We start from the raw sequence: 23,432 nt of genomic DNA on the forward strand, positions 1-23,432 counted from the left end.
TTTCTACTTTCTATTTGACTTTGCTAATGGAAAAAACATTTAAGCATTTTAGAAATTTAGGAAAGCAAATTAATCTTTAAAATACGGTGCAATGAATTTTTCTAAGAAATAAAATCTCTTTTTATTTAATCACAGATATGTTTAATAGGCCGTAACAACTTTAAAAAAAACTGTTGAAGTGCATCTATCAGAACTCTTTGGGATTTCTTTGCTTATGTAAAAGTTACAATTTTAATTTGCTGGAAAAGAGTATAATATCACATATCTTCATATTTGATAGTTAACATTTCCTCATGTCTTTTTTCTCCCTGTATTTTTTGAGTTATCTAATAGTGAATCTTGGGAATCAGTTCCATTATTTACTCCCAATCGTGATAAAATTTACCAAAAAAAATTTTTTTTCAGAAAGGAAATGGTATTGGGGTTATGTCAGTGGACTTAAAGCACTTTATTGTTAATTTCATATTTTTTCTCACTCTGATAACTGCTTTTTTTCAAATCACAATTTTGGTGAACTATTAGTTGAATCTAGTAAAGTTATCATTTTTCTAGAAAATTTTGGATCTAATGTTCAGAATTTGCCTTGATGTGTTTGCTACTCAAATAACATAATATTTATAAAATGTACATAGAATATTGCATACTTACGTGTGAAACAGATTAAGCCAGTTTTAGGGAGCAAAATAAAATTAATTTTACTTTTCATTTTAAAATAAAAATCCTTTACTTTTTAATATACATAAATATAATGACCCTTTAAACAAATACAGTCTTCTATAGCAATTCATAATCAGTATATCCTAATTCCACACTAAATAAAATTTCTACAAACCAGGAACTACTGACAATAATACTAAATATAAGAAATCATGAATGGGAGGCTATTTTCATGTACAGAGTTTGGTGATATGTTTAAATAGATACTTTTCTGAAACAGAATTCTTTTAATATATTTTACTCTTCTTGCTGCTGGTATTGGATTAAAAGAAATTTTTTGTAGACTTCTGCCTTGGTTACTAAGTAATCCTGGGTGTTAGTTAAAATTAGATGTATGTTAGTCTTCAGTGGGACATTTTCCAGCATTTGAAATTAAATAATTAGGTAAGTAATGCCTTTAGTCTTCATGTAGTTACTTTAGTATTTAAAATCAATTAAAAATAGATTTTATTTTTAAATAGCTTAAATTTTTTATTATTAGGTTAAAATGCCTGCAGCTTAATCTTAGAAAAGATACTCTGTTATTTATATGAAGTCTAAATTCCTTAATTTTCCTTGTGGGTATACAAAGCTTTCTTTTATTAATAATTTTTATTTTCACTACCTTGAAAAAATATCTATCTTAAAGATAAGATTTTCTCCTATATCTTATTTTTCTTATTTGCACTAATATGGATTAATAATTATCAAAATAACTTATAAAATATCTACTTCCAAAAATAACTTTCTGAAGCACTTTCCATTAAATATTCTTAATACATCCAAAGCACTAAACATTAGCAATCTATAAATATAATCATATTTATATTTGATATAAATATAATCTATATTATTAATTATAATCTATAATCAGGTTTTATATCACAAAACTAGGGCTTTTCTTTGACTATTCTACTTGCCATAGGAAATTAATTATCACCAGTGCTTCATTATATTTTTGCCGAACAATAATCAAGATGTCATTATTGCAGTTCTATAGGAGTTAGGAGTCCAGCAATACCAAAACTTCTTTTGTTCAAACTCTGTTAAAGTTATAACTCCTTATAATACTGGTATTTTTGCTGTAATTCATTTTTTGTTTGATTTTTATTTTTAGTTCAACTGTTGATGCAAAATCAGAGGAAGCTACTAAAATGGAAAAAGGAAAATCAGCATTAAGCAAAGTTTTGGAATCTTTGTGCATACATCACCAGCAACAAGTTTTGGCCATGTTGAAATTTCTAGTCCAAGAGCAGAATGCTGCTTCTCTTTGCTATTGTAATACATCATATACTGTGTCTTCAGAATCTCAAAAGCCCCTAATTGAAGATGATTTACATGGTCTATTCTGTAGTTGTGAATATAGGCTGGCAGAAAGAGGGTATTTACAAAATGAAAGACAAAGCCCTGGTTTTGTGCCTCTGCCAGTCTGTATTAAAGATTTACATTGTTTATCTTGCCGAACTGTAACTATTGAACACATTAAGACAGTAGTGAATAGAGGAATTGCAAACAGTTATAATTCTCACAGGTGCTGTTCTGGACTGTTACCAAACATTCACTCTACAAAATCAACCTTTCATGCTCCTCTTTCATCAAGGGAGGTATGCAATGTTTCCGTCAGTCTTAAGGATGCTTGTAGATCTCGAAGTCCATCACCTCCACCGTTATCACCTGTACAGACTGAAGGATTTGAAAAATTGAAAGATGTCGTCCCAGAGCTTTCAGCCTTAGAAAATAACAGACCTGAAATAAACATTAACCAGCCTCCGTCTCTCATACCAGCAGAAATAAACAGTGACAAGGGCGATCCCGAAGGTAAAGTACATAAAACTAAAAAATCCAGTAACTCTGATTATTTGCTCCTGGAAGACAGCGATAATTGTACTGCAAATCATGAAAAAGATGAAACTACTGTAATTTTTCAAGATTTAATGGATCGTATTAATGAAAAATTAAAATCAATAGAAGCTACAGATGTGACAAACCTTATAAAATTATCTAGCAGTGATTGTAATACAGATAATGATTTAAAATTGAGGGATTTAATATCCTCACTCTTGCATAATGCCAAGGCCAGTGATTACAGTTTCATGGAATTGCTGAGTCAACATGATAAAAAGGTAGAAAATAAAATTATTCAGACAAGATTTCGAAAGCGTCAAGAAACCTTATTTTCAATGCACAGCTCTCCTGATTCCCCCATGTTTAGAAGGCAGTCTTTACAAATAAAAAGAGAACTTGCTAGTCTTGATGAAAATTTTGTAAGAAAAAAATACACTGAAAAAAATTCAAGGAAGTTGACACGCAATGATGAGATATTTTCCACGGACAAAGAAGAATTCTATCATTGCCAAGGGTCTTTACAAAATTCTAAAAACCGGCAAGATAATAATCTTACGGAAATATCATTTTCACCAGATTGTGCATTACAGTCATTACAACTACCTCTTCATAGTTTAGAAACTAACTTGGCTTTTGATGCATTTTCAGAAAGCTTTAAAACAACTTTCCCTGAGAAAATGAGCATAAGAAAATCACAGGAGAAATCTGCAGGTAGAAAAAAACTTTTGCAAAATCACAAGGAGAACCCCAACCTGGAGAATACTCAAGCTCCTTTGAAAAATGATGTTCCTCGACTTTTGAGCAGAACTAAACGAAATATTGTGCCCCCAGGGTGGTATTCTATATATGTAACAAATAATTATGTTTTCAAAAAATCCCCTAAGGCTAAAAAAGTTCCTGAATCTACAAAAAAAAAAGATCCCATGAAAAATATTCAAATTGAAAGCTCACACAATATAGATCTAAACAAAATTGCAATGAATTCTAATTTACAAGTTGTTGTGGAGCGTTTGGAAGACACAATAAATATGGCCCAAAAGTCTTTGAATAATCACTCATTATCTGAAGGATGCAAGGCATCCAAGAAGTTGATAGAAGTTAATGGTAAAGATCAAACTGCAGGTAGAAACGTGACTCTTACTGTAAGCAGAATGACATGCAAAGAGCAGAGTTTATCAAAATCTGTGGTAGCAGCCAGCAATATCAAAAGCAATCATATTCCTACAATAGATTTGAATAGCAAAAGACTTGATAATCTGGAAAAGACATCTATTTTGGATACAAGTAGCTTGATTTCCAGTGTTCAAAGTGTGTCAACAAAATATGAAGCCATTGAACGCTCTTCTTTTTCCAGCTATTCTAGTCCTATCAAACTCATGTTTTTATCTGAGGTTAAAAGCAGTGAAGGAGTCAAATACACTTTAACTTCAGTTGGTACTTCCAAGTCAAATATTGAACTTCCTTCTGAAAAATATCTAACTCATCATGTAATTGAAAAAAAAACAGTGACAAATAATGTCCCAAATGCTAACTTTGAAAAGTATAGTTCTAATCTTAATGATAGTGACACCCTACAGGGAGAACTAAACAAATTTAATTGTGCAAAAGAAACTACAGAATCCCCTGCAATGTTCATAGATGGTATGAATAGTGATATGCCACAAGATGAACCTAAGGAAAATCCAAGCAATGGTATTGATTCATCTTTTAAACGGAAACCAGGTAGACCTAAAAAAATAGGTCCCCAGGTTGTGCAACAAATTAAGCGGCCAATTGGAAGACCACCAAAACCTAAAACTAATCAAACAGACATCACCATTTGCCAAAACGAGTCTTCTAGTGCTGGAAAGAAAAGTCCAGAATCTCTCCTATCAGAAGTAGGAGAAAGTATTTATAGAAAAACTATTACCGTAACTGTTATTTATGGAAGGTCAAGAAGAACTAGAAGGCATGTTTCTGAAGGAACGGTAAACATAAGCAATGTGTTATCTTTCAGCAATAATGTTGCTGATATTCCAACTGAAAGTAACAGTCTCAGAAATATTAGAGAATACAAATTTGATGCAGATGAAAGAAGGGCTGTTTCAAGTTTAACTACTGAAAGTGAGGTCTTGGGATCTGGCTTTGAATATATTAGGCCTATCAAGAACAAGTCTGTGATACCTCAACCTTCTAAGAACATTATTCGACCAACTCAGAAGCCTTTTGCTATAATTAGGAAGCCTGGTAGACCTGCAAAAGTGAAAATCTCTGGCATATCTGTGACTATTAATAGAGTTTCACCTCAGGAGAGAGAAGTAAGTATTAGCAGCTGCTTACCTCCTTTAGAACAAGAAAATATATTAGAAAAAAATCTGGCTGAAGAAAAGTATGATCACCAATGCAATAAGATGGATACAGGGCACACCAAAGCTGACACATTTAAGAATGGATCAAAAAGTATGGTTGCTACTATACCTTTGAGACATTCTATTAGAGATAGAAAACCATCTCTCCATTTCTTACATCCATTAGCATCTTCTAGCTCACTTATTTATAGAAATGCTCTGTTCCGTAAATCATATAAACTCCATTTGCAGAAGAGTAAAAATGAGAAGGAAAAACATAAGCAGTCAAGGATAAAAATAGTTTCGAAAGGTACCCCAGCAACCAGAAATTCAAGGAATGAAAAAATGTTTTTGGAAGATAACAAATTAATACCCATTTCTGAAGTATCCTTGGACCCAATAATTTCATCAAATCCTTTGCTCAGGTGGTGGGCTGCTTCTACATCAAACGATTCCTTATTAGAGGAATTAAACAATAGATTTGAGCAAATAACAAATGCTTGGGTGCAAGTGAGTGGAGATGAAGCTGGAAATTGTGCTCATAAAAAGAGAGAACACATTGAAAATGATAATTTCAAAATAGCAAACCCTTTGGAAACCTGTCTTTTAGAACTTGAAGTTTCACCTGTAAAAATGCTTTTTCGGAAAAAGTATGATTTGAATGAACTCTGTATCTGGTTTATGCAAACAACAGAAACACAGTCTCTTTCACTAGTTAGAAAAGCAAATGCTCGAAACCCTTTGGAAGTAATAAATACTAGAGGAATTAAGTTAGGGACCAAATATTCTAATTTTAATACCAGCCCCTTCAGAAAGCACTTTAAAAAATTTGCACTATCTTCTCCTTCAAAATCAGCAGGGAAGTTGCATATACTGCATAAAATGGTTAGCTCTCCGCTGTTAAATGTGAAAAATAATTTAACGTTAGCTAGATTAAAAAGAACTGAGTTTAAGAGGTTACAACATGAAAGGTGGAAAAGAGAGGGAAAGCTGCACAACCATGGAACAATTGATTGGATCTCTAAAAGGAAAAACTTAAGATTTTTCTGCCAGAACCAGTTTTTAAGTAAGACTGAGGGGGGAACAAATGCTGATATCCCACTCCGAGGAAAAAACACAATAGCTAATCAGTTTATTTTGCCACCTGAGATCAGGGATGACTCTTTGCAACAGAAGGTGGCAATGTCTGACTTGAAAACACATGCTAGTTTAGAGAATAATTTTAAGTCAGAAGCAAAAGAGAATGGAAGAAATTGCAGCCAAAAAGATTTTGAAAAGGGACCAAGACTAGGAAATGTGTGTCCAAATAATTGGAAGTCAAAAACCTTAAAAGATTGTAGAATATTTTTGAGGAAGATCAACTATCTTGAACACAGAAATACTTTTAAGCTAAATACAATCATTTACTCTCCTGAATCTATTGACAGTGGAAGTAATCCTCAGACTCACAGAGAAGAATCAAAGCGCTTTACCTTAAGATCCCATTCCGCTAGGCAAAATTCTTTTAAAAAGCAGTCTAAAGAAATGGAAAATGCTAAAACAAATAGTCCTTCAATCGATAAATTTCCCAGCCAACTTGACAATAGTAAATTAAATAAATGTTTTAACTATGACAAGAATCCTGATAGTTCTGATGTTCTTAGCAAATTGAACAAAAGAAAAAGACCACCATGGAAGACCACAGAAATGTCAACAAAAAGGCATAAACGACAGTCCTGCAACAGTGGACAAATGGCAAACTATTATTCAAAATCCCAACTAGGTAAGTTTTTCTCTACTTAATTTTAAAGTTTCATTTTAGGTGCCTTGAGTAAAGTATGAGACAATGGGTAGAAAAGGAACAGCTGATTTAGTTTCAATTTATTTCCAAAATATTTGGACAACCTAATTTCTTGGCACCTAGTATGAAACTCGTGATATTAGGTCCTACTAAATATACCCATGCAGTTCCCTACATCTTAATGTGTCCAGGATTTGAAGCAAATTAAAATATATGTAGTAGAGACATAGAAAGCTCCTAAACATACATCATTAATGTACAAGTTATATTATCTGTTTTTTTGTATTTGACCTCATATAAAATATAGAAAACAGTGTGAATGGTAAATATACCCAAGGAGCTATCTAAAAATTAACTGCTACACTACAGGATAATATGTATTCATTGTCTTGATAAATTAATAGCTTTGAGACCATGTGGAAAGATGTAAAGACTGTCTCATTGCTAAGTTGATGAGGTCTGTAACCTATATAGTAATTCTAGTATACAAGTCTCACATTCACCATCAAATTGTTATACCCTCTGGTACTGCTTTGGGAACCATTTTAAGACTCTGCCTATTTAAATAGTGTCAAGGAACAAGGTATTTTCTTCAATAAATAAGGAAACTTGTTGAATAGGTTTTTTTTCAGATGAGTCATTGGACTGGATTCCACATATATAAAGATGAGGGTTTCTTTCCAGAGATAGCAAGGGAGAAAGTTATATACAGGTAATGTTAAGGTAATGCTAAATTTAGAATGTAAACTGAAATTACTTTAGTAAGTAATTATGAGCTTTACTCAGTTATGCTGGCCTGACATTGGTGCCTCAGGGAGACTGTTACCCTCAGACCCTAGCAAAATAGTTTATGAACAGTGTAGTTGCCAATGTAGCCAGTTCCTTCTCAGCTTATTGATAGGTGCTAGACAGTCCAGGATTTGTAGAAGTATGGTAGTGCTTATTTCATTACTTCCCAGATGGGAGAGAGTGCCAGGTTACATTTGTAAATTTAAGGACATTTATTGTATGGTTGCATTGTTACATTGTGTATTTTAGGGGCTTATGGAAGTATCGATGGCTTTATTTTTGTTACCTTTTTTAAAACCTTTTCAAAAACTAAAAAACAACTATTAAGTCTAATATTAAAATATTAAAAGCAATAATTAAACTAAAGATTTAATAGGTTAGATGATTATGATGGCCTCCAACATTCAGTTAATTGAGTGACTTTAAAATAATCTATTTCAGTAGTATTTAACATGCATTAATTAAAAATTTTAACTTTGTAACATGTGATGGTTAAAGCTTTAATGTTGGTCAAATTAGAGTTTCCATTATGAAAGATGAATCAAATCAAAAAAACAATGTTCTTTGTTTCTTATCCTTAGGATAATTGAACATAACAAATAGCATGTCAGGAAAAAAGAAGGAAGAAACTTGATAGTGATTTAAAAAAAAAATTTATAATTCACCTAAAAATATATACACATCTTTTTAAAAGATAGTCATAAATAAAGTGCAGTGTTTCATTTTTAATTCCTACTACCATTCTCATTTCATGCTGTTTGCGTTTACCAAAGGTAGTTTACAACAGAACCATATTTTGTCCTTCTAGCTTCTTAAACATTGTATCTTCCTAAGGTATGAATATAAAATTTATATTAATATGATTCTTTACCTCACTAAATATGAGATCACCCTGGAAAAATAAGATGGAAGATGCCTCATTATTACTTTTTCAAATTAGTCTCAAATCCTTTTGTGATATTTTTAAAAAATTTAGTATCAGAGTAAGTTGTTTTTCACCTTTTCTCATTTTAAAAATTACTAGTACTATGTCCTGTTCTGCTTAAAGTTTTATTTATCTTTTACTGATAACTTTCCTTCTTTATTTAACATTCTTTTTTTTTAATCAAGGACATTATTTTTACAAAGTTGTATTTATAGCAGCATTTGTTATATTTATCTGATTTTAAAATGTTTCTTAAGGTGTTTTTTTTTTTTTCTCATTATTCTTGGTATTCCATACTTCTTAATGCCTTTTTGGAAGTGACACTAAAATTCATTATTAGTTTTATATGTGTTTTTCTTCATTGTAGAACAATTAGTGACTGGAGATTTGAGAGAGATTTCTAGCAACAAGGACTTTTCTAGAAAAATTCATAAGGCAATGTATATAATGAATTAGAGAATATTTCTATTGATGAAAATTTTTCTTCCATAAATATCTTGTTTTGTACATTTCAAGATTAACTGTCAAGATATAGTTTAACACATAGAGGAGTTTTAAAATTCATGCTTTACTACATATCTGCTGCTGTGTATCAACTGTAGACATGTAAAGGAAAGAAGAAATGTAATTCTATCCTATTCTTAATTCCATATGTAGTTAATGAAATGCCTACAATATGCTCTTTGATACTATAGAAAGTTCAGAAAGTTGCCTTTCCATCTGAGTAAGAAAACAAGCCCTGCACTGTGTATATATTCAATAAATAGAGTATATTTTATGTTTTAAGTGAGATATTATTAATTACATTAATTAAGGGGGTAGAATGACTAAAGTCATGGTTTGTGTTTTCATGGAGCTTACCATTTCATAGGGGACAGTGACTAGGCAATTCCAGTACAAAGTAGAGTGCTATGATTGGGGAGAGAGGTGGCTTTTAGAAGCACCTAGGAGGATAATTGAACCCAGGTTTAGAAAATTAGGCAAGGATTCTTACATAGTCACATCTGAGATTTGAAGAATGCCAAAGTATTGGAAGTCAGGAAGTATTTCAGGCAGAGCAAACTGCATGTGGAAAATTTGGGTGACAGAACAGGATTATAGAACACCGAGTAATTTAATTCATATAGATAAGGCATAAAGAGGAATTAAGAAAGTAGCAAGGGGTGGACAGAAAAATGGCAAAAGATAAAGCTACTGAGGGAAGCATAGCCCAAATTGTGAGCCAGCATCAGTTAATGAAAAAAATGTTTGGAGCCCTAATAATAGCAGTAATAGAGGAGGACAAACACATTTGACAGAGGTCTAAGAGGATCCGTGTATTTTAGAGAGTAGAGGAATAAAAGGTAATGTCCAGGTTTGAGCTTGAACATCTAAGTGATAGATGATAGTAACGTTCACTGAGATAAAAGAGAACATTCAAAGTGTGCAGTTTTAGACATTGGGAGTTTGAGTGGGATATCCAAGAAAAGATGTTTAGGAAGCAATCACAGTTGACCCTTGGACAATGCAGAGGTTAAGGGTGCTAATATCCTGTGCATTTAAAAAATCTACATTTAACTTCTGACTCCACAAAAACTTAACTAGCAATAACTTGTTGACTGGAAGCCTTACAGATAACATGAACAGTCAATTAACACATATTTTCTGTTATATGTATTATATACAGTATTCTTATAATAAAGCAAGCTAGAGAAAATTCTACTAAGAAAATCATAAGGAAGAGAAATACATTTGCAATACTGTATGTATATTTATGGGGGGGAAATCTGCCTGTAAGTGGACTCATGCAGTTTAAACCTGTCTTGTTAAGAGGTCAAGCTTTGGTTAATATGGGTTTGTTGCTCAGAAAAGAGGTCTGAGCTACATATAAAGATTTTGGAGTCCATAAATAATTGAAACCATGAGAGTGGAATGGATTGTTCACTGTAAAATGGAAAGAACCTAGGATCTCACAGCCCCAAAGATAGAGAGAAGAAAAAATTATGCATAGGGGCACATGGGTGGCGTAGGTGGTGAAGTGTCCAGTTCTTGATTTTGGCTCAGGTCATTATCTCAGGGTTGTGAGACAGAGCTTTGCCTCAGGCTCCATGCTCAACAGGGAGTCTGCTTGAGATTCTTTTCCCCCTGCCTCACCCCTCACTCAAGTGTGTGTCCGCACACTCTCTAAAATAAATAAAATCTTTTTTTTTTTTTTTATGTTCACAAAAGGAGACTGTTGAGGGTAGTCAGGAAGTAAGAGGAAAGGCAAGAAAGTGTGGTAGAAAGGAAGTGTGTTTTAAGAAGGGATAGAACAACAGTGTAAACTATTGAAAAGAGGTTCATTAAGCTTTGAAATGTTTCCACTGAAGATAGGGCAAAAGGTTATTGTAATGACTTTGGAGAGAGTAGTTTTGATAGGGCAATGCACTTAATGCAGGAAGAGATGAAGAAAATTAGCACAGAAAACAAATGGCTCTGACTGGAGAGGAGATAGGGAGGTAGTGAGAGGAAGCCCTAATGAAGACTGGTTTTAAAAAAAAGTTTAGATGCCAATGAGAAGCCAGTAGAGAATGAAAGGTTGAAGATACAAAGGAGATGGCAAGCAGTGAAAATGGAATGAAGACCCAGAGTTGATTATTGGACATTATGGCCATCTTTAAATGGTTTCAGCCAGGAGAAAACTTGTCTCTTAAAACATAAGAGTGGGAACAATATATGGGAATGCACCTCAGTTTACAAATTCATGGGCAGAATACTGAGGATATTAGATGTATTTTCTATAAGTCTAGAGGTAATTTAAGAGTAATATGGTGGGTATTGTGCAATATAGATAACATTTGAAGTACTATCTCAAGAAATAACAGGGTTGAACAGTTTTGTGATTTTTATCTCAACTGCCAGAATGTAAGCTTGGAGAAAAGTGGGCCCATAGATGTAATTGGGTTAATTGGGTTCACCAAGTGGGTATAACAGAAGGACAAAGAGATCAGGCCAAGAATTCATTCCATGAATAGTGAGAAACTAAATAAAGTGTAATTCTAAAGAATCTTTTCTAATAATAGCTCACAGTATAGATTTTGAGGGGAAGGACAAAATGGGGTGTGTGAAAGACTAACTGCAAGAGATGATTTTTGAGGTGATCATGGCCTAAAATGGAGTGACCATTGAAAAATAATAATATAGAACTTTTGAGTATCATTGTCTTTTCAGTTATGGAAGTAAATGTATGCCTTTCCTAGTTGATAAATATCTGGATGTAAAAACTTACTTTGGACACATCTAAGGATGTTTTAAAACTAGAACAACTAATGTGGACTTAAGGTTGCTATACTCATCGTACTCATTCTAAAACATTAAATTTTGACATAAAAATTGGGAATTCAAATTGATACTTTGAATTAGATTCTGAGCTGACTGAAAAAAGTTCAGTTTGTCAGCTTCTCCTGTTTTGTCATCTATCTTCAAAAGAGTCTGAGTATAATTTTTCCATTCAGAATTCTGGTTTTCACACAGATATGTAACTGATGGGTGACTTTTAATTAATAGTATGCTCCTTCAGCTACCTGCAACTGAAACCAACCATGCATCCTCCTCTGGTCCTGCTCATAAATGGTTTACTGCATTTTTTGCATCCTACCTCAAAATTTCCTTTTAAATTTGTTGGCACAGAATATCCCTCAACGTTTTTAAATAAAATTTAGAGTTAGCATTTCTTCATGTAATATTATTCAGCTTCATAATTATCATTTAATAGAATTATGAAGCATAGAGTAGATGATTTTCTAAATTTCATTTTGATAGAAAAACATTTCTGGATGACTCATTATCACCTTCATCTAGTTGCCACACAAGCATTCCAGAGATATAGTCCACGAAGCACTAGTCCTACAAGATGTTCTGTGGCCAAAGGGTTCTCCGGTCTAATAACTTTGGGAAATGCTCAGTCCTGTGCCTGTTGAATCACTGTGCCACATTAACATGTTAAACAGCATTCTTCAAAGTTTAAATATATATAAAATCTCACAGCATTTTATATCCCACAGTTTGGGGAACATAACTGGAAAACACTGCTCTGTATAGTTTCCTGCTAGGTTTTCTTTATATTTACTGTGATATTCCCAGAAAGAATGCAATGACTATAAAAACACATTATATACTTGATTTGTTCTTGGATATAAATTAGAGTAATCAAAATTAAGTTATAAGTGCTTTATTAACATTCACCATTTAAAGAACACTATGAGAAATACCTATAAGTCAAAAATGATCACATTCTGATGAATCATTTTGTAAATTTCATTTTTGTATATTAGATTTTCATTTCATGTTAAGAAAGGAGGAGTGGCTCAATTCAGGTAGCTTTACCATAGATATTATAAACCATGAGAAAATATCTTATGAATTTAAGAAAACATATGTGATCAATGTCTTGCCAAGTCTTAATTTCATTTGACATCAGTATCTCCTCAAGTCTTAGTTAATCCACCATCTTAATTTGGTCAGAATTGAATGAAGATAGCTATTTTAATGTAAAAGTGAAAAAACTCATAGGCATATTCTTTTTTATTTGACTTCATATTACCACTTTGCTAATTGATAGTGCCACAAGCGAAACTGTTAAAACTTTTGATTATTTCAAGTATTCTAATGAAATCAGGAATTTTAAATAAAAATCTGTTCTATTTATAATTCATTTTCTTCCCTATCAGCATAACTTTCATAGGAACTGAGTAAGGAGAAGAGTTTTAGGTTTTGAAGCATTTCTAACTCTTGTTGTAATGCTTTATTAAAATATAGAAGAGCTACTTTGATAATCTCCTGTCTCGATGTTTTTTTCTTAGAATTTTTCTTGGATATTTTATATCCTATTGCTTTGTGAACCATTACTGAGTTTTTCACAGTATTCTACTTCACTAATTGCTCCACATCTTTCATGGAAAACCACCCAATTTATTCAACAAATTGGATACTTTTTCTTTTGATCTACTAGGCTTTGTGTTAGACATTAGAGTCACAGAGGAACTCAGGGAACTTATAAAAATATGTCAATTTTTTCTTACTTTGGCAGTACAGTATAATTTGAAGAAAGATGAATTGGTTGATTCCATACTAGAGGATATGGAGTACAGAACATAAAATTCTCTAAATTGGGGCACCTGGCCCATGACCTGTTTTAAGTAAAGTTTTATTATAACACTCTATGTTCATTAACTTATGTATTGTCTATTGCTGTTTGTACCACTGAAGCTGAATTGAGTAATTGCATAAAGCCCACAAAGCTTAAAATACTTATTATCTGGCCTTTAGTGGAAAAAGTTTGCTGACCTGTTTGTATCAGTAGAATTTTGGTATGTGGCTAGAAAGTCATTGGGGGTTTTAAAAATAGATTAAAGTTGTTATATCTGGTTTATTCCCAACACCCCTTCCTCTCCCTCTTCCCACACAATACAATATATTTCTGACTTGTAGTTGTTTTGTTTTCTCTCTGTGGGACAAGACCAATCTTTATCCAGCAGAGTGGTGCTGGGGGAGCCATGAGTGGCAGTTTTATTCTGTTTTGTAAATCTTTATTCTCTCCCCGCAGCCTCCAGACCTGCTTTGTCTATCTGAGGTAAGTCCAAGGGTCACCCTTCTCTTCCTTCCCCGGTGGCTACCACCTGTTAGGAAGATTGATTTCAGTGCTTTACATCTAAAATTCCTTCCTCAAGTGTTCTCTTTTCTCTTTTTCTACTCTTTTTTTCTTCTCAATTTCTTCACTTAGGGATTTAGAATTCTTGGTTCATCTCTCCTGACTACCATTTCCACCCCCCACCTCATTTTTCCTGGGTAGTGAACAGTTTGCAGTGGAGCTGAGCATTCTGTGATTATAATGTTAAGTCTATTGAATTCACCTTTTGTTTAATTACCAGGAGAAAAAAAAAAAGAACTGAGTAGGTGTCTGAATGATTTCATCCTGGCTGGTTTTTTCTTGGTTGTTTTTGTTTAATTTTAATAAGACCTTGGCTTGTTTTTCCAACCCCACTCCCATTCCAATTCCAGGCAACCTAGAAATTCATGTGTTTGCTACTTTGTTTCTATACATAGAAACAGAAAGCTAGATAGACCCCATTAATTTATTCTTTAAAAAATACCTCCTGTGTGCCAGGCAATATGTTAGACCTACAGGATATGATGGGGGACAAAACCAGGTATTGTTCTGCCCTCATGGTTCAAGTTTTTTAAGAGAGGCAGACATTGAGTAAATAGTTACACAAATCTTACAAGTTCTTAATTAGTGGGTGGTATTATAAGAATTCCTTATAGGGAGATCTTATCAAGTCAGAGAAATGGGAGAAGACTTCTCTAAGGAAATGGCCATTGAACTGAGCTGTGAAGAGTGAGTAGGAATTACCTAGGCCAAGTAGCAGAGAACTGGGAGGGGAGAACTGACTTCTAGAAAGAAAGACTTGCTTGTGGAAAAACTGCAGCATGGTATTCTTTGCAGGTGAGATAATGACTGGTGTGTCTTGAGTCAAAAAAAAAAAAAAAGGAGGAGCATGGTATCAGATGTGAGGACTGAGAGGTAAATGAAGGATAGACCATGTAGATTCCCATAAGCCATGTTTATGTACCTTCAGTGGCTTCCTACACTCTTAGAGTACAGATTGGATGGGAAAGATATATGACATCATCAGATTCTCCTTCCTAAAGGATCTCTCTGACTGCCTTGTGGAAAAGGAATGGGAGGGGGCAAGAGTGAAGGCATAGACCATTATGGTGGTCCAAATGAGAACTGTACTGCTTTAAAACAATGCTTTACAAACTTCAGTGTGCATCAGAATCACCAGGAGGGCTTATTTATATTTAAAAAGAGATGGTTGGGCTCCAAGCACTTTCTGTTTCAATAGGTCATAGAGTGGGGCCCAAGTGATGTTTATGTTGCTCACCCATGGACCACACTTTGAGAACTGTTGGTATAGAGTGTAGAGGGTTGTAGTGGAAAGAAGATTAATTCCTTACCTATATGATCATTATGTTATAAATTTCCCTCTGAACACTACTTTAACTATATCCCACATATTTTGCTCTGCTGTGTTTTCACTCATTACATTAGAAATATTTTCATATTTCCCTTGTGATTTCTTGTTTAACCCATGGATTACTTAGAGATATATTGGTCAGTTTCCAAATTTTGAGCATCTTCCAGATACTGTTACTGATTTCTGATTTAATTCTGTTATGGTTATAAAATATACTTTGTATGATTTTAATTCTTTGAATTTATTGAGTTTTTTTCAATGCTCAAGTCCATCTCGGTCTATTTTAATAAATGTTCTCTGTGTTATTGAAAATAATGTGTAGTCTGCGGCTGTTGGGTGTCAGTTAAGCAAGTTGATAGTGCTATTCAACTTTTACATCCTTCTTGAGTTTCAGTCTACTTATTCTATTTATCCTTGAGAGAGGTTTTGGAATCTGCAACTTTGGTTCTAGATTTTCCTATTTATCCTTTCAGTTGTATCAGGTTTTGTTTCATGTATTTTGAAGCTCTGTGATTGCGTTCATATACATTTAGAAATTTTATGTACTTCTGGGGAATTTACTCCTTTGTCATATGAAATGAACCTCTTTATCTCTGGAAATATTCTTTGATCTGAAATCATTTTTTTGTCTGATAATACTGTAGTCATCCCAGCCTACTTTTCACTAGTTTTAGCATGGTATATCTTTTCCCATACTTTCATTCTTAAGCTATATGTCTGTTTTTGAAGTAAGTGTCTTTTAGGCAGCATACAGTGTCGAGACTTGCTTTCTCACCCAATCTTTAAATATTAAGACCATTTTCATTTCATTTGACTTGAGGTGGTTGAGTTTCAGTCAGCCAACTTTTTTTTTTTAATTGAGGTTAATTGACATATTGCATTCCTCCCTCTAATTGACATATAACATCTTAGTTTCAGGTGTACAACATAATGATTTGGTATTTGTATGTATTGTGATGTGATCACCACAATAAGTCTAGTTAACATTTGTCACCATAGTGAGAATTTTTTCTTGTGATGAAAACTTTTTGATCTATTCTTTTAGCAACCTTCAAATATGTAATATATATTATTTAATTATAGTCAGCTACTGTGCTGTACATCACAACCCCATGACTTCTTTATTTTATAACTACAAGTTTGTATTATTGAGCCACTTTACTCATTTTGCCCCCACCTCTAGCATCCACCAATCTGCTTTCTGTATTGGTGAGCTTGGTTGGTTTTTGTTACTTTTAGATTCCACATATAAGTGAAATCACCTGGTATTTGTCTTTCTGTGACTAAGTTCACTTAGCATAAGGCCCTCAAGGTCCATTCATGTTATTGCAAATGGCAAGATTTCCTTTTTATGGCTGGATGTGTGTCTGTGTGTGTGTCTGTGTGTGTGTGATGGAGAGAGAGATTCTATTCAGCCATTCATCCACTGATAGACACTTAAGTTGTTTCTGTATCTTGGTTATTGTAAATAATGCTACAGTGAACATGTGGCAAGGGTGCACATATCTTTTCAAGTTACCATTTTCACTTTTTTAATAAATAGCCAGAACTGGGATTGCTGGATCATATAGTAGTTCTATTTCTAATTTTTTGAGGAATATCCATACTATTTTCTATACTGGGTATACCAATTTATATTCCCACTAATAGTACACAAGATTTGCCTTTTCTCATATCTTCACCAACACTTGTTATTTCTTATCTTTTTGGTAATAGCCACCCAACTTTCTATTTATATTTGTCCCATCTATTATTTACTCCTTTTTTTCTCTTTTTCTGCTTTCTTTTGGATGAGTGTATTTTATTATTCTATTTAATCTCTTAATTGTTTTTTTAAGAAATACTTGCTGTCAAGTTTATCCAGCATATCATTAACTTACCAGAAACTACCTTCAAATAATGTTATACCGCTTCATGTGTAGTCTAAGAACTTTACAGTAGATTTGCATTCCTCCCTCTAAGCCTTTGTGCTATTATTATTGTCATACATTTTGCGTCTGTAAATGTTAGAATCTTCCCAATATGTTCTTACTATTTTTCCTTTGCACAGTTGTTCAAAAAGATTTTTAAAATGGGAAAGATTTTAAAATTATTTTCCCCATGAATTTTCCATTTCTGGTACTTTTCACTCTTTTGTATAAGTCCAGGCTTCTATCTGATATTGTTTTACTTCGGCCTGAATAACTTCCTTTAGCATTTCTTGTAGTATGGGTTTGCTGTTTATTAATTCATTCAGCCCTGACTTTTTGTCTGAAAAACTCTTATTTCACTCCCCCCCTTCTATTTTTGAAAGATATTTTAGCTGGATATGAAATTCAGATTTGACCATATTTTTTTTTTTAGTACTTTGAAGCTCTTGCTCCACTGCCTTCTAGCTTCTGAAGATAAGTCTGCTGTTCTTCTTCTATTGGCTGCTCTGTATGTACTGGGCTTTTTTTTTTTTTTTTCCAGTTCCTTATAAGATTTTACCATTTGTTATCATCAATTTCATTATAAATTTGATTATAAATGGGTTTGGCATTGTTGCCTTCATAATTTTTCTATTTGGAGTTTTTTGAACTATGTGGATATGGGGCTTTAGTTTTTATCACATTTGGAAATCTTTTAGCTGTATTTTCTTAAAATATGTTCCTATCTCTCTTGTCTCTACTCTCTTTTTGGGATTCCAATCACATTTATTTTGCCACATAGATCACTGATACCTGTTCATTTTTTCTGTTTCGTTTTGGATTATGCTATTTCTATGTTTTTAAGTTTGATAACATTTTCTTTGTATTGTCTAATCTGCTGTTAGTAACAGCCAGGATATTTTCATTTCAGAAATTTTATTTTCATCTCCAGAGACTTATATTTACTCTTTTGGGGCACCTGGGTGGCTCAGCTGGTTAAGCATCTGCCTTCAGCTCAGGTCATGAGCCCAGAATCCTAGGATCAAGCCCCACATTGGTCTCCCTGCTCAGCAGGGAACCTGCCTCTCCCTCTTCTCCCTGCTTGTGCTCTCTCTCTTAAATAAATAAAATCTTTAAAAATAAATAAATTTAGTCTTCTTTGTATCTACTATATTTCTTCTCCTCATGCTCATACATTCCTCAGCTTCTTGAAAGTAACTGCATTAACATCCTTATGTGCTAATTTTACAATCTGTGTTATTTATCAGTTCCTGTTGATTGGTTTTTCTCCTCATTTTGGAACATATTTTCCTATTTTTTGCATGCCTGGTAATTTTGGATTGGATGCTAGACGTTGTCAGTTTTGCCTTGTATGCTGAGGTTATTTTGTTCTGTTTGTTTTTGCAATGCCTTCAATGTTTTGTGGCTCTGTTCTGAGACACTATTAACTTAATGAGAAAACTTTTTATTCTTTCAAATCTTGCTTTTGGGCATTGGTAGGCAGAGTTGGAACAGCCTCTTATCTAGGACAGTGGTTCTCAACTGGAAGTGTCCTACAGAGGATATTTCATGATGTATAGAGACATTTGGATTGTCACACTTAGTGGATAGAGGCCAGAGATGCTGCTAAACATTCTACAGAGCCTTATAAGACAGCTACCCACAAAAAAGAATCACTTTGGCCCAAATGTCAGTGGTGCTGAGGATGAGAAATCTTGCCATAGGTCTAATTTTACCCCAGTAGTGAGACACTACCAATAATTACTTACTGTCATATGTGTTAGGGGGTCTTTCCATTCTTACTGGTGGGAACACACACAAATCATATCCAGTCCTATATGGCCTCTAGCAGTTTTCCACCTGATCCTTTTCAGTGGTCTTTTTCAAAGCTTTAGAAAATATTTAAGCACTGATCAGTATTTATCTACAGATTCGAGGGAAACCAATGCAGATCTCTAGAGTTCTCTATCTATACAACTGTGTCTCCTGTGCTTTGCCCCACAGATTCTAACTGCTTTGGTCTTCCTTGCCAACAAACTGTCCTCTCATCTCAGGAAGATTTCCAAGCTCCTTTGGGTCTCTTTTTCTATACTGCAGCCTGGAAACTCTTCAGGCAGTAAGCCAGAGCAATTTTTATGACTTCCTTCTTTTGTTCCCTTCTCTCAGGGATCACTGTCACCCTGTACTTTCTTTTATCCATTGTCTTAAAAACATTTCAGGGGCAAATGGGTGGCTCAGTTGGTTAAGCATCTGACTCTTCGATTTCAGCTCAGGTCTTGACCTCAGGGTCGTGAGTTCAAGCCCCACACTGGCGTCCAAGTGGATGTGGAGTCTACTATATATATTGCATATATTTTAGTCTATTTTTTAAGTTGTTTAAAGTGAGTGGGTAAATCTGGTTCCTGTTACTTCATAGCCAAAAGGAGAAGTCCTAGATTTACTCTTTTGACAGATATTTATCCAGTTTCTATATGCAGGGTGCTGGAAATAATATGTTGAACAAGACCAATATGTTGTACTCTCATCAAGCTTGTATTTTAATGGGAGCCGGGAAAAATATAAGCAATTGTAAGTTCCGTATCAATGATATTAGATGATCTAAAGAGTTTCTATTGGTAGTTACTTTAGGTTGAGTACTCAGGGAAATGCTTTCTGAAGAAGTAATGTGTGAGCAGTGGGAGGATTTGAGATGTCTGAGATATCATTGATAACTAAAACTGAGCACCTAAAGAAAGATTATAGAAGAAGAAAAGGAAGTCTGGGACTTAGCCTTGAGAAATTCTAAGCCATCCAAGAGGAGGATGACTTGCAGTAAAGGGAAGAAGAAAGCCAGTAGAGTGTTTTGTCTGAAAAGCGAAAAAACGTGAGTTTCAAGAAAGAGGTTTACTCTTCTCAGGCTGCCATCACAAAACACTGATAACTGCATGACTTAATGACAGAGATTTGTTTTCTCATAGTTCTGGAGGCTGGAAAGTCCAAGATCCAGGTCTGAAGGTTTCAGTTTCTGGTGAGGTTTCTATTGCTGGTTTGCAAATGGCTACCCTCCCACTCTCTGGTGACTTCTCTTATGGGGACAAGACCATCAAATTACGGCTCTACCCTGTAACCTTATTTAACTTCATTACCTCCTAAAGGCCCTATATCTCTTGGTAATAGGGGGTTAGGAACTTGACATAATGAAACAGAGAGGTACACAGTTCAGTCTATAGCAAAGGAAATGACCAACAGTGTTTAATGTTCTTAGGAAGGCAAAAACGTTGAAAATTAAATATCATTCATTATACTTATCAATTCATTGGTGACTTTAGTTAAGTGCTGTTTTCGTGGAGTGAAAGACCTGGAAACCAGATTTGGAGTAGGTTAAGAGATAAGAAAATGGTGATAACTCATTAAAGTAATCTAGCTCTAAAAATGTTATTTTGAGGAAAATAAAAGATTGAGTGAAGTTTTGTTTAAGGCATGAGAGACCTTGCACTTGTTTAAACATCATGGTGAGAAGACATGTTCTAGTATTTATCTATTGTCACAACAGTGCTACATTACAGACCACTCCAAAATTACTCCCTTAAGTAAATAAGCACTTGTTTCAATCATGTATCTCTGACTGGCAAATAAGGCTAAGAGGTTCTTTTGACTTTGGTTGTGTTCCCTCACATGCCTTGTATTAGCTGGCTATTAGGTGGGACAGCTTAGCCTCACTCCATATCTCACATCCATCCACCAGGCCAGCCCAGGCATTGTTCTCATGGCAAAAGCAGAGATATGTGAGGGGACATAAATGCCCAAGTAGTTTCTCAAGCTTCAGCTTACAGTGGCCTTCACCAGTTTACAGTTCATACTTAACTCATCCTGTTGGCCAAAGCAAGTCACACAAGTGAGGCCAGAATGCAAGGACATTGCAAAATAATAGGGAAGGCGATAGATATAGGGAGGGATGAAGAATTTGGACTGTGAATCCAACTAATCTTCCACAGATGGCATATTTAAAAAAAAAAAAAAAGGAAGGGATCATTGATTATGATCATTGTTAAGTTCCTCAGAAGGCAGATGGGAACAGGATTCAAAATCATTCTAAGTTGTGTTGGGTTCTGCAGTCTTTCACAGTCAGTTGGTTGACACTATTTTAGATCAACAACTTGCTAAGTGCTTTTAATTAATTTAGTACTAAAATTCCTATTTTATTTTTATAAATGTATGTGAGTCACATTTGTGTTTATTGACTATCTGAATACCAATTATATTTAAGATACTGCTTTAGGCACAGTTGTGTTATACTAATTTAATATACAAGTTAATTAAGAAATTCAGGTAAATTCTTTTTGTCCCTACATGGCCAACAATCACTTGTAAATTACATAGTGGTACAAACTGTGTTCATTGATTTCTGAAGAGAATTAGTTTTGTGCCTTTAATCAGACTCTAATTTCCTTCATTCCATTCAACTAAAAATTCAGGTAGATATCCTACTTCTTAGGGGAAGCTAGTCTTTTTCTTCTAGATGTTTTCTTATGAATCTCCAGTTATGGTTTGCTCTAATAATCATGATAGCACTTACTAGTTAAGCACATACTATGCTATCTTTATATTAAAAAAAGTAGTTCTCCTAAAATCGTTTGGAGTAAACTACAAATCTGAGATTCTAATCCAAGAATATGAGATTTCAAAGTCTTACTCTTAACCACCGGGTTCTTCTGTTCCTTCAAATAACCACATCAAATGATCAAAAGCAAGTCAGAAAAAATGTCTGATTTAAAATCTACCACTTGGGCACCTGGTGGCTTAGTGGATTAAAGCCTCTGCCTTTGGCTCAGGTCAAGATCTCAGGGTCCTGGGAATGAGCCCCACATTGGGCTCTCTGCTCGGCGGGGAGCCTGCCTCCTCCTCTCTCTCTGCCTGCCTCTCTGCCTACTTGTGATCTCTGTCTGTCAAATAAATAAATAAATAAATAAAAATCCTTAAAATAAATAAATAAATAAAATCTACCACTTAATCTGCCAGGGCTCTTAAAAGTCACCAGTATCTTACCAAAGAGACATTTTTCTCTTGAGATAAATTGTTTCAAAACAAAAAACAAAAAACCTGTACAACCTAACTCTTACAGGGTTTGCCAGCAAGAGAAAAGATTTATGTTAGACTTCATGTTCTCCTGGTAAAACATGTTTAACTGGCTATATCCCTATGGCTCTTTCATTTGAACCTGCCTCCCCTTTAAGCCCAAAGATTTAAAATTAAATGGTTGTACTATTGCAAAAACAAAGCATACACATATCTGTCATCCTTTATCCCCACATATGTACCTTTTGACTTTTTGTTAGTAGTACTAATATTAACATTTATTGAGTCCAGTGTCCAGCCAGGCATTTTACATGTATTCTCTATACCAACTGCTTTGTTTACATAAACTCATGTAATAATCATATTGCCCTTAAGAGGTGGATATTCTCATTATCTTCATTTTCCAGTTAAATTGAAGGTTAGAGATTAAGGTTAGAGATTGGATATTCTCGTTATCTTCATGTTCCAGTTAAATTGAAGGTTAGAGATTAAGGAATGTACACTTAGCAGGTGAGTGATTTAATCTTAGGTTCTACGAAGCTTCCCTCTGTCCCAATTTACTAAAATCCTTTAGTAAATGATTTACTTTACCTATTTCAATATTTTCCCCCAACTTCCCAACTGCTGGGATTAATTTCCCTTCTCTGTAATCCCTTAGTCTTACCTCTTCTGTATCTATTCAAAATAAAATAAATGTATTTATTTTGGTAATTTATGAGAACTTTCCTTTCTGCCTCCTTACAAGCTGCAAAACCCTTGAAGACAGACACCATCTCAGTATTTTATATTCTAAATATATTAGGTAGGTATTGGTTAAGGGTTTGAGGGAAGAATACCACCTTCAGTAACCAGCAGACCTGGCTGATGGACACATGCCAGCTCCTCATAAAACTGAAACACTTTGATGGGAGGCAAAGTCCTTGGTATTGGCCTCTGAGAACCCTGGAATTAGTCAGTTTGGAGTCCAGTGGAACAAGAATTTCATTTTTTATAACTTCTCAGAACCATGAGAATACACTTGTTGCCTTCATAAATGTTCTCTGATCTAGTTTACACATTTAACAACCCTGGTGGTATTTGGATAGATTTGTGGAGAACCAAGCTCAAGGGTATAGCTATAATAGCTAT

General features: G+C 34.1%; 1 protein-coding gene across 12 annotated transcripts in view; it reads left to right on the top strand.

Moving 5' to 3' along the window:
• The window catches only part of LCORL (ligand dependent nuclear receptor corepressor like), a 156,960-nt gene that overhangs the window by 128,285 nt on the left and 5,243 nt on the right, over positions 1-23,432 (top strand). For 5 of the 12 annotated variants that reach the window (XM_032854326.1, XM_032854303.1, XM_032854276.1 and 2 more), the window contains 2 exons: positions 1,814-6,630; positions 13,926-13,952. The exons of 2 other annotated variants lie outside the window; for them this stretch is intronic. In XM_032854326.1, the coding sequence (XP_032710217.1) occupies positions 1,814-6,630; positions 13,926-13,951 (4,843 nt within the window). In that variant the 3' untranslated portion in view covers position 13,952. Of the gene's footprint in view, positions 1-1,178; positions 1,275-1,813; positions 6,631-7,052; positions 7,106-13,925; positions 13,953-23,432 lie in introns of those variants that run through there. 5 more of the 12 variants (XM_032854335.1, XM_032854284.1, XM_032854371.1 and 2 more) reach the window with 5 other exon arrangements.

Source organism: Lontra canadensis, unplaced genomic scaffold (assembly GCF_010015895.1).
Source record: "Lontra canadensis isolate GAN:19392208 unplaced genomic scaffold, GSC_riverotter_1.0 scaffold1, whole genome shotgun sequence".
In the NCBI taxonomy this organism is placed as follows: Eukaryota; Metazoa; Chordata; class Mammalia; order Carnivora; family Mustelidae; genus Lontra; species Lontra canadensis.